General features: G+C 43.7%; 1 protein-coding gene across 1 annotated transcript in view; it reads right to left on the bottom strand.

The window, feature by feature from the left end:
* The window catches only part of MSN (moesin), a 77,494-nt gene that overhangs the window by 12,955 nt on the left and 51,858 nt on the right, over nucleotides 1–12,681 (bottom strand). The window contains exons 3-6 of the mRNA XM_083423752.1: nucleotides 7,080–7,175; nucleotides 5,161–5,435; nucleotides 3,049–3,132; nucleotides 1,311–1,457 (exon numbers count right to left, since the gene is read on the bottom strand). Of these exons, the coding sequence (XP_083279878.1) occupies nucleotides 1,311–1,457; nucleotides 3,049–3,132; nucleotides 5,161–5,435; nucleotides 7,080–7,175 (602 nt within the window). The remainder of the gene's footprint in view (nucleotides 1–1,310; nucleotides 1,458–3,048; nucleotides 3,133–5,160; nucleotides 5,436–7,079; nucleotides 7,176–12,681) is intronic.

Raw genomic sequence — 12,681 nt, 5'->3', positions numbered from 1 at the left:
CCCGAGGTACCACTGTACACACAATATTATTAATCCAATGACTGGATGCTTTGGTAGATGTGCTACTAGCCTCTTTACACAGTGCATTTTGCGTTACATTGCAGAAAGGGGACACCCAACAGAAGCTTGCACCAGTTTGGTCCACAAGGTTTGGAGGTCCCTGCAGTTACCTGCTTTGTTAATACTTTGTTAATTAAAATCAGTGCCCAGAGGAAATATATAGGGCACATGAGATCAGGAGTACATAGATCAGTAATTACCAAAGAAGCACCAGTCCAGATGTGGATCACACTGGGCACCACAGGAAGACTCAAGCATGTAAACTACTACAGAAAATAAACTCCCACTTCTTTCTGGGATCAGTTGCCCTATGTAACCTGATAAAAATACTTCCTTAAATTCAAAGGATCAATTAAATTGGGAGTATGAAAGCAAGACATAATCACAGAGCATCTCTCAGGCTCAAGAAAGTCCAGATGTTGCTGGACTACAACTCTCATCACCAACTCTGCTGTCGCAGATGAGCCCCATCAGGCCTCCTCTCCCCTCAATGGTGCAGCCATTCCCTCAGGCTGCTTCAGTGGGAGATAAGCCCAGTTCCAACAAGCACCTCCTCCTACCACTGAACTATGTAGGCTGGTCATTATAGGAACAATTGCTTGAGAACTGGTATGGGAGGTTTCCACCCTGCTCTCTTTCCTCCCTATCCCCTTTTCCTTGTGTGCCATTAAAAAAAAAAGATTGTAAATCTGTGAGAGATGACTGCTTTGTTTTAATCAATGGCATGTAAGCCATTCTCAGAGGCATTTTGGCTGACGAGTGGGGTACAAATGCTCTAAATAAACACAGTAAATAAACACAATATGGCCCCATGTCACGCTATCTAGAATGGATGGTGCTTGGGATTCAAGCCTTCCTATACCCAATCTCAGGTTCCAATCCCAAATAAAATTTCTGGAAAATAAACACCTACCCATAAGATTGGGATATAAATATTACACCGCATTATCTCTCCCACTAAATAAAGACTCTCCCTAGGAAGTTAAGGCTTTGCATTTAGTCCCCTATGATGGATCTAGCAAAAGCTTTTAGCTGTCATAGACAAAGAGGATATGAACTGCACAAGGTGGGGACTGACATGAAAGAACTGCTGCTGTGATGGTTTTCTGTGAGCCTCCTGAAAACATCTTGGTAGCCAGCTGGCAAATGCTAGAAGAAGGTTGCTGGACTTAGATGCACCTTTGCCTGATGCAACAGATGGCCCTCTCCCCTCCCAGTCCCCATGCAAGTTTGAAGGACAGTCTTGTTACCTGTCATTGTGCTCATAAATGTTGAGTCCAAGGGCATCGACTCCCAACCAAAGTTCTGAGCCCTTCTTGTTCTTAATACTGAAGTAGTTCACACCATACATCTCCAGATCTTGTGCAATTTTCAGATATTCCAAGATGGCATCTTCTCTAAAAGTACACAAGAGAATGGATTTTTAATACAATTTTCGCAAAGCTCGGCAGAGTTTAAAAGTAGTTCAAAACACAACACTTCTGACCTCTTGTAAATACAATGATGGGTTTTTCCAACCAAGCCTCAAAGTATATTTTTAAACTACGAAGAGGTAGCAAGTTGCCTATATTGACAGCATCCCTTCCAGAGGTTGTCACGCCCCACCCGGTCCCACTCAACACAGTCTCAAGGGTTACAAGTGATGGATTTTGTAATCCATCAATTACAAAGGGAGAGCTACTGGTTAGCAATTCTTTGTCAAATCATTACTGCATTAATACTATTGCAATGCCCAAAGATCTACCAAAGCTATTATAAGGTTTTTCTATGGAAAAGGGGGCCAATATATTCCGGCAGCCTCCCAGGTCTTTGCTGCAAAAATATTAACACAACTGACATATGGCTCTCAGATCTGCAGCTTCCTAAACCTTGCTCCCTTAGAATCATTCCAAACTAAGTTCTATCACTGCCTGTTAGGGATCCCTTCTTGTGTGTCTAAACATAGCTGTCCGCCTGGAGGTCTGGCAAATCCCTGTTAGCGCTCGGATATGGATATGAAGATCCATTATTGGTTAAAACTTATCTTTTTCCCTGTTGGGTTGGCACCCTTAACCCTACTAGATTCCTACCAATCCAAATGGAAAGCTAGCTACACTGCATGAAAAGCTAAGAGGCTTGGGGTTTTCCCCACAGACCCTGATAGTTGTAGGTTATGAGAAAGCTAGAGCAATAATCCGCCAACGAATTTGGGATGTGGAACTGCAATGCCACGTGAGCAGGATGAATAAACACCCAGCAATAAAAGATAATGGGAGAGGATTTACCCCAGCCAATTATTTATCAAAATTACAAATACTTAAATACAGACAGTAATTTACCCTTGCTAGATTCAACGTGCTGCCATATGCCTTATGGGAGGGCAGATTCAAGGGTAAACCATACGCGGAATGAGTCTGCCCCTGCGGCTTGATGGAGGTAGAAACTGTCTCTCATGCCTTGTTACGCTGCAGTTTCTACAGGGATATACACTCGGTATTTATTACCCCTGCTATGCAAAAATCTTCAAATGAATCCGAACTTCAATGTCTAAAATCCCTGGTAGATGACAAGGATCCTGAGATCACGTTAAGGGTAGCCAAATTCTGTGTGATTGCCATAAAGCTTAGGGAACAAGCTGTGCTATCATAATGATTAAGGCCTTAAATGATAATTTTAGGTTATATGTTAGTGACTAAGTTTTAATTTTATTTTTTTTAACTGTTGCTATATCTGTATTGTCCCTGTTATATCTGTATTGTCCCTGTTAATATCCCTGCATTGTCCCTGTATCGTCCCTAATTGCAAATTCAAATGTATCCCTATTGTGTTTTATGACTTCCTTGATATTGTATGTGGGCTGGAACTGGTCTGTGACTGAAATAATAAAATTCATTCATTACTGCATTGACTTCTGTGACACACTTTGAATATTTAAAGATGAAGCTATATTATGAACAAAAGATGCTCTTATACAACACAAACCAATTATTGCTATAATTTCAGCCTTACCTGAGCATTCCTCGATGTTCTTCATGCCACACCTGGATCCTTTCCTCCCACTGATCCTTGTTAAGTTTGTGCTGCTCCAAAACCCTAGGAAGCAAAGAACAGCAAAGCACATCAGGAGATAAGCAGCTTCCATACATGTAAAACTGTGGCAAAGGAAGCTTGTGGGGAATTTATTTTTCAAACCTCATCTGTCTGTACAAAGGAAAATGTAGTCCCCTAAGCGCAATCAGTGGTCTGAGAGTTTTTCTCTGGTGCTTCTACCTAATACAAAGGTGGGGAACCGGATGCAGGCAGTTAGCCAGATCCTTATCTCCCCTAGGAGATAAGAGCCAAATTGCACATGTCGGTGGGGCCTGGTCATCTGTCAATCATCTGAGAGCCCCACATTTGGAATATTGTGTACATGTACACTTTTGGTCACCTCATCTCAAAAAGGATAATGCAGAGTAGGAAAGGGCTCAGAATAGGGCAACTAAAATGATCAAGGGGATGGAGTGACTCCCCTTTGAAGAAATGTTGCAATGTCTGGGACAGTTCAGAGAAAAGGCAAGTAAGAGGCGACCTGACACATGTTTATAAAAGTATGCATGACATGGAGAAAGTGGAGAGAAAACTCACAGACATCCAAGGAAGATGAATGTTGGAAGATGCAGTACAGGTAAAAGAAAGGGCTTCTCTTCAAGCAGTACAGAGAAATTATGGAACACACTCCCACAGGAGGCAGTAATGATCACCAATCTAGATGGCTTTAAAAGAAGACTGGGCAAATTAATGGATAGGAATAAGATTATTGAGGGCTACTAGCCATGATAGCTATGCTCTGCCTTCACAGTTGGAGGCAGTGATGCTTCTGAATCCCGGCTGCTGGAAACCACAGGAGAGGAGAGTGTGGCTGTTGTGCTTGAATGTGGCAACCCCACGGTGCTACTATTCCATGGGAGTCCGAAGTCAGTGCTGACAGGCAATTTTGTGAGCAAGCAAGGTGAGTCCTTCTCCTGAACCTCCCATGCCTGATTGGATGGAGAGGAAGTATTTGTTCAACCTTGCAGGAAGCTTTGGAGTCTGGATGAGAAGGCGCTAAGCTATCTTTTTCTGCTGCTTCTATATTTCCCAGTCTCTCTTGTTTTTTGCCAGCAAGGCTTGGGAAGAGAATTCTACCCAAGCAGGAAATACAAGACCCCTGATTTTCCTTAGCTCTGCCACACTGCAGCACAAATTAGAGAAACCCAGACTCTAGGGCAGAGAGGTGAGAGTGGGGAACTCTTAGCAATGACTGAGAAAGGCCCAGCTAGTACACTAGTGTTTGCCTCCATTGTAGGAGGTGGTGTGCCTCTGAATATGTTGTTAAGGAACATGAGCAGAAGAAGTTGCTGTTGTGTCTTGCTTGTGTGCTTCCTAGCAACATCTGGTGACTGTGGTAAACAGTTGTTGTTGTTTAGTCGTTCAGTCGTGTCCGACTCTTCGTGACCCCATGGACCAGAGCACGCCAGGTAAACAGTACACTGGCTGAAATGGGCCTTTGGATTGATCCAGCAGGACTCTTCTTATGCCCCCCTGGATTTAAGAACTTAAGAGGAGCCTGCTGGATCAGGCCAAAGACTATAGTCCAGTGGCCAACCAGATGCCCCCAAGGGAAAGCAGGACCTAAGCACAAGTACCACACCCTCCCCTCCTGTGGTTTCTAGCACCTGGTATTCAGAAGCATTGCTGCCTAGAACTGGAGGAAGAGCATAAAAAATGTGGCTAACAGCCATCTGTAGCCCTCTCCTTCATTTAAATGAGCATTTTCTGTTTCCACACAAATAGAAATGTGACTACAGAAGGCAATTATGTGTAACAACATGAATGAGGCATAGACCAGAGATAGACAGATAGGTCTATCCCCAGCTGGAGCAACTTACGAACATCTTGTGGGGAGCAGACAGGACTGAGTCACTCTTAGGCTAGCAGCTGATTGTCTTTACACTGAGATCACCAGTCAGTTATGGAAGTTAACAGACTGCACCTTTTTTTACTGCCATTTAGATCCACTGGAAGAATATGAATGGTGAAAGTCACCAGGAAGTAGTCCACTTCCCATAAGGCTAGAAGCATGTGTCAAATCTGACCTACCTTAGAGGAAGCAGCTTGTCGCCAGTAAGGTAACCAGGGTTGTGCACCTCCTTGTTGAAGTCACCATATTTGGACTGGACAGCATAGGAAGCCAGCAGGACGGCAGTTTCTGGGGGACAGTAGATGTCATCGTTCAGGATGCCCTCCTTCACTTGGAGGAAGAACAGGCGCTGGGTTATGTCCTGGATCAGCTCCTCTGCCACATCCTCTGGGTAGAATTTGGCACGGAATTTGAAAAGAAGCGGGCTCTCTTTGCGGACATCCTGTGCTGTTACCTGCAGCGAATTGGTAACAAAGTCTAGATCAGTGGTTCCCAAACCTTTTCAGGCCACACATATACACACGGGCCATAGACTCAAGCCCAGTGCCCACCTCATAAAAAGTGTTATTCAGAATAGTGGTTTAAATAAGACAGTAGCACGTTTCAAAACAGTAATGATTCACTGCACATTAATCAGAATCCATCAAAACTGTTTAGTTTAATTAATTCAACAAAATTGATTAACTTGATCCGGCAACACTAGTTTTCAGAGTCTGGTAGTAAGTTAGCAATAGTCTTAGACACCAGATTTAGTAACTACTTAACTGTTCAGCAAATTCTTAATGCATTGGGTGATAACAGTTTCCCAAATGTCTGAATTAAAGTTACTTAGCAGGAGTCTTAGATCATCAACACCAGTGCCCCCTAGATAACCCTACCTCCCCATGGGGGCGATACTGTTCCCTATGAGAACATTTGTAGAATGACACTTTCATTCAACTATTGTACATTCAATGAACGACCACTTTTGTGATGGCTCTGTACAGCTGTTGTTATTGTAGATATTGCTTTTTCTTTTCTCCTTTTTTATATCTACCGTATTTTTCGCCCCATAGGGCGCACCAGCCTACAGGGCGCACCTAGTTTTTTTGGGGGGAAATAAAGAAAAAATATATATTTTTCCCCCAGGCACAGGGCTGGGGCGGGGGAAGCTCTAGCTTCCCCTGACCCCAGCCCCCAGAACAGGCTGCTCTCCACAAGCCGTGGGAGGGCTCCCGCGGCTTGCAGAGAGCTACCTGAAGCCTGGGCACGACTGCTCAGCGTGCCTGGGCTTCGGGACAAGAGGCAGCTCTGCGCAAGCCGTGGGAGGGCTCCCGCGGCTTGCGCAGAGCTACCCGAAGCCCGGGCGCGACTGCTCAGCACGCCCGGGCTTCGGGGTGCAGGCAGCTCTCCGCAATCCGTGGGAGCCCGGCGGGAAGTCCCGCGGGCTCCCAAGGCTTGCGGATAGCTTCCTGAAGCCTGGAGAGCGCTCTCCAGGTTTCAGCGAAAGCCTGCATTCGCCCCATAGGACGCACACACATTTTCCCTTCATTTTTGGAGGGGGAAAGGTGCATCCTATAGGGCGAAAAATACAGTAATTCACTTGTAACTGAAAATCATCAAAAACATGTTTTTTACAAATAGAACATACCCAGACCTTTTCTTCCTAATAAAGGCAGAGTTCAGGAGTACCTATTTATCCCGAGACTGCAACTCCTGTTAAGGTGCAACCTGATTTTTTTTTTAAAAAAATTTTTTTTGCTGGGGTTTCTCCTACTGCTCTGGAGAAACACTAAAAAAAGAAAAATAAAGAAACTGCTGCTTCTCAAAAAAGTGGGACCCTGTCTTTTTGTGGGTGAGGCAGCAAGCAAACAGGTATGTCTATAATTATATTTATTTATATCTTCCCTTTCCTCTGACTGGGATTCAAGGCAGCTAACACGAATTAAAATGACTCAGATCAAATACAGAAAGCTTAGCTACATAGATGATAGATAGATAGATAACGACAGTTTAAAAAGTCATTAAGCTCTAATATAATTAAAACAATATAAAAAAGAAATCTATTAAAATGCAGACAATAAAACAAAGGATGACATATGCCCACATCAGTAATTACCTTTTTGTTGAGTTTCAGCCATGTAGAGAAGCCCTTGGTATCCTGGTACTGGAGTCCAAAAAACCAAACCTCTCTCAGACCTATTGTTTTCACAACCTGTTTGGGAAAACCAAAGAGAAAGGTACTTTTTAAGCAAAAGTTACAGGTGGTTGTATTTGAGCTCAAATGTGGCCTAGGAAAGGTGTTACATATCTCCAGGAACACCCAGTGGCATTAAAACAGGGGACAGTTCAACAAAGGAAAGAAAGAAAGTGCTTACCAGTGAAACACCACATTAAGATCCAGTGGTGAAGATTTTAAAAGCAAAAACAAATATTTTAACTTTTGCTTCCCCCCACGCTCCAGAAACACTATTGCCCATTCCCCCCTCCCCATTCCATAAGCTCATCCCCAGCGCCCCCTACCCTGTAAGAAACATTATTCAGAATAGCGGCTTGCACAAACCATTAACAATACAATTCAAAATAGTAACAATGAATTGCACATTTATTTAAAATCCAATTTAAACTGTTTAGTTTAACTGATTCAACAAAACTTATGAACTTGATCCAGTGATGCCAGTTCTTCAAAGTCTGACAGACAAATATCGGGGGGACGAGGGAAAAGACACGAAAGACTTATAAAATGCTGCTGTCTTAAAGCACAAAACTCTAACTGCATTAAGAAAGGCACACATAATCATTCAAGTTATGGTGTGTTTATAGATGCTAACAGCCTGTTTTCTTCTTAGGAGTAAGGCACATTAGATCTAACAGCATTGAGGCCAAGAATTCATAGGACTGCAAGAAAACCAAGAAAAATGCAGCTGCTTCATCAGCTTGAATGTCTAGGGCCTGTTTTTCAACTGATGGTGTTATGAGGCCCTAAAATCCTCTTGTAAGAAGCAAACCTCGGGGGGCGGGGGCGGGGAGGACACCTTCTGTTATATTTTACACTATCCAATATGGTCTAGTTTTTTTAGCTGTTCTTGTACCAAGACTTTTACTTACTAATTACATTTCTAGCCCTACTTATTTCCTCCAAGGAACTCAAGGTGGTGTACATGGTTGTCTTTCTCCCCATTTTATCCTCACAAACAACCCTGTGAGGTAGCCCCGCTGCCCCATGTTTTTTGGGGGGCGGGGCGGGTATCATACACTGGCTCAGAGCAACAAAATAAGCCTCCCTAACTGCACCCCGTCTCAACAGCCCACACAGATTACACAGCCTTTTTCCCAAGGCAAATGGATGACTCTGGGCCTACCTCACAGCCTTGTTGTGGGGAGTAAGTGGGGGGGGGGACCATCTATGCCACCTTGAGTTTCTTGAAGGAAGAGGTGGGACAGAATCAAAATAGGGAATTCAGCCCTCTCATACGTTTGAGGGATTGGCACGCCTGATTTATAGGAGTGTGGGAGAGGAGCAGGCAGAACTTGTATGGACCTGTCAAACTAGTTCCTCAAAACCACCTTTCACATGGATAGTGATCGCTACAATGGCGTAGTGAATTCTGAAGTGTAACTGTTCTTCATGACAACCCCCACAGAATTTAAAGGGACCCCATGGCTCATCTAGTCCAACCCCCTTGCAGTGCAGGAATCACAACTAAAGAGAAATGCATTTTTTTACCAACGTATGCATTATAGCTGCAGAACCAAGGCAGTTTTCTTTTCTCACACCCTTGATTAGCATCCCACCTGAAGGAAGAGTTCTGGTGGACTCAAAAGCTTGCTGGTTTATTTTGGGACACATTTTGGCTAAAGAGACACCGGAATCTTTCCCTCAGCTGTGCAGGCTCATATAACCGGCCACTTTCTTCTGCTTAAGATAATTTTGTGGGTTCCTGTCTGATAAAAAGCTTGCTTATTTAAGCCACTTTGGTGCAGTCATTAAGACTGCTGGGCTATGACCTGTGGATGATTAGGGTTCAAATTCCCACTTAGCCATGAAGTGACCCGTGGTCACAAGTCACTGCCTCTCAGCCTAACCTACCTCACAGGGTTGTTGTAGGGATAAAATGAGGACTAGGACCTGGGAGGAACCAGGGTTCAAATCCCCACTTGGTCATGAAGCTTCCTGGTTGTGAAGCTGCCTCTCTCAGTCTAGTCTACCTCACAAGGTTGCTGTGAAGATAAAATGGGAAGGAGGAGAAGTATGCATGCCACTTTTAGCTCTCTGGAGGAAAGGCGGGATATGAATATATTACAAATAAAGACTTGCAAACAGCACTGCAGGATATGACAGTCATCTTCCCTGCTGTAAAATAAGGGGTAGCGTCAAAAGTGGCAGGTGTCAAAAGCGGGCTCCCCCCTCCCTGGCAAGCTCTGAGAGCGAGGGGGTCAGAGCTGCAACGCAAGGATAGAACGCTTTCTTTGATGGTACAAAGCTGCGAGACTGTGAGGCATTAGCGGTCAATTCTTCCAACGCTAAAATCACTTAAGAACTGTACCGTGAGTACTTTTTACATTTGGATTAAAATTTGGAACAATTAGGAGATGGGTAAAGGAATTTTAAAACGAAAGCCAGTCCCTACCCGCTGACAGATTGGTATGAACATAATTTTCAGGGGCAAACCATTATAAGAGAAACAGGACGGCCCAAAGCAACACACAGTAGTAGCAGCAAAGATCTGGTAGCCGTTGTAACTCTCATAGGCTATGCTTGAGTTTATTTAGTTATTATTATCTATTGCATTTATATCCCACCTTTCCTCCAAGGAGCACAAGGGGGTGCACACACACTTCTCCCCCTCCATTTTAGCCTCACAAAAACCCTGTGAGGTGAGTTAATCTGAGAGCAAATGACTGGCCCAAGGTTACCCAGTGAGCTTCATGGTGAAGTGGGGATTCGAACCCTGGTCTCCCATGTCCTAGCCAAGCATTCTTAGCCATTACACTGTACAGGCTCCCCTCTCTCTTCTGAGGTGCATCACCCACACAGCGCCCTCACCACTCCCCTTGCTGTGGCAGTGCAAGGCAGGCTTTAAAAACATTTATTTGGGTGATGTGAAGTGGTGTCCGTTTGCTAGTTCTGTTTTGGAACACCCAGCTATGATTACACAGAAGCTTCGTAGTGAACCACTGCTGTGGTGAGGGCACAGCATTATATTTTATATAGTTTTAAAATCGCTTTTTAAGTGTTGCGAGTCGCTGTGGGAAGATTTTATTTTGAAGAACAGCTAAGAAATAATTAAAATAAATTATGGCTGGAGAAAAGCTAAGGAGTGTCGTCTTGGCATGCCGGCCCATTTTTTCCAGGATCACCTGGCAAAGTGAAAATGGAAAATCTAGCATCACCTCTCATTAATATCACTGGTTATTGCCTTGAGTAGCCCAGAATGTTCTACATACCACAATTTTCAAGAGGACCAGGGGTGACCTGCATTTCTTAAACTACCCTTACACTGCCAAGTATGACCTTCAGATCCTATTGGTAGGGCAGATTTCAAAAATAGTATTTCCAGAAGAACGACTGTTTCCACACTAAAAGGCATTTTACACAGACACAGTTTTAGTTATAGATTAATTGGTCTTGGAGCTGGTGATACAATCACTCAGACACACCCACACAAGTTCTTGGCAGCACATGTTCAAGGCACATGGGGCCACCACTTTGCTAAAGCTAAGCAGGTTTTGGGTCTGGTCAGTGCCTGGATGGGAGACCATCTTCATGTGTGCCACTCTGGGTTCCAAAAGAAAGCGGGGTAATAAAAATAAATGAATAAATGAATGAATGCACATTTGTGTGAGCTATTTGCTACAGCATTGCTTTCACATACTCCCCATTTTAGCACAAGACACATCAATATAAAAAACCTTCCCATCCCACCGTATTAGTGTGTTCCCTTAATTCTTGCTAGGCCTGACTGAAAGGACCATAGGGACCATCTTGAGAAATCAGGAATTCTGTGATACCAAGTTGGGAGGGTCAAAGCTACCTTCTCACTTGAGAGGGATAGTTACCCCCCCCCCCCCGGCAAAAAACAAAAACAACCCTCAAGAAAACAAACAGCAATCACTCTAAAGAAAACATTGCACCTAGCTGCCCAAGGTGAAAGCAAACCACTCTCCTAAAAAGAAAAGAAAATACCTCAAAACCTAGATTGGACTTTTCCCCTCCAGGTCATTTTACATCCCTGACCTTTGATTGCCTTCAGTAAAATTCAAATGCCATGTAATTGTTTCATTCATAGTGAAGAATGGAATTCCAAAGCAGAGACTGACTGGAACTTGGCCTATCTCTGAGGTGCTAATTAAGTAAGCCAAGTCTCAAAATAGACATTAGTCATACAATATCCAAAAGTTGGGCTCCTGCCTCACAGTTGGGGAATTTCCATTATCTTCAGGTTCACACACATGCAATAACAAAAACTGCTCCATTTTTATCTCACCCTTCCTCTAAAAGGGCAACATAGGGTTGCTTCGGTTTGTCCTCATAGTCCTGTCAAATAAGGTTGTAGCAGTGGTAACCATCATGGTGCTTGAGAGACAGCATTTTCTTTTGCACTGCCCCTGGTATCAGACAATTTGATCTAAATTTACTAATCCTTTGATTGTTAGTAGTGAGTGGCATTCAGACGCTGTTATTCAGAATGCACCACCCACTAAGGAAAATAACAACAGAATAAAATTCAAATCAAGTAACAATAAATTGCACATTCATTCACAATCCAGTTGAAAATATTGACTTTATTTAATTCAACAAAACTGATTAGCTTAATCCTACCGCTCCTTTACCACCCACTTTGGGAACCGCTGATCTAAAGCCTACTACTTATAGCTGAACATGCCAAACCATGGCTTTTTAATCTCCAGTGTAGATTGGCCCTTAGAACCAACAGAACAGTTAAAATGATTGCAGCTGCCACAGGGTGAGGAACAGCACAATTTCTGCAATTTGAGCTTTACTGTACTTTATTGAACCAGTCACAGTACTAATGATAAGGCACATTTTCTCAAGAGCACAGGAAGGCAATCAGGAATCAAGTTGGTGTGGTGGTGGAAATGGAATTATTTCCATGACGTACTTACTAGGAATAATGCATAACTGGACTAGGGTATTACTCTTGGACCAAAGTAGAATTCAGAGCAGCAACCATCATAGGGCACCTGGTGCCACCTGCCAGCCCTGCCCTGTTGAACAAAGTTCCACTGGTGGCAACAGAAGCACTGCCGGCAAAGACCAGGTAAGGCGGCAGGTGGGGGGTGGCGCTCTACAAGTATGCTGCATCAGCTTAGGCTCAATGACAGCTGCAGTCCTTGTTTCAGATTTAACCTGCTTGGCACTATGAGGCTCGATCCTCTTGCAGGCTTCCTTAGAAGATCATCTGGTGGGGCTGAAGAGGACTTCACCATAAGCAAGTGTCCCAACTAAATCTGGATATCTTTAGTCCGATATTATTTAGCTGTGATTCCTGCATTGTAAGGGATTGGGCTAGATGAGCTGTGGTGTCCCTTCCAACGCTATAATTCTATGACCTTCCTCTCTCAATCCACACTTGGGACCTTTAATGAAACTCCTCACAAGTCTGCAGTGCATCATTCTCTGGTTCGTTCTACATTTCTGACTTGTGGGAGAGGTCATTCGAAACAGACACAGAAGGAAAAAAGGCTTCTTCTGGCAT

This window comes from Podarcis tiliguerta (genome assembly GCF_965153285.1).
Source record: "Podarcis tiliguerta genome assembly, chromosome: Z".
NCBI classification, from domain to species: Eukaryota; Metazoa; Chordata; class Lepidosauria; order Squamata; family Lacertidae; genus Podarcis; species Podarcis tiliguerta.
Note: the sequence above shows the minus strand (reverse complement) of the source record. Positions and strands in the feature narration are given on the sequence as shown.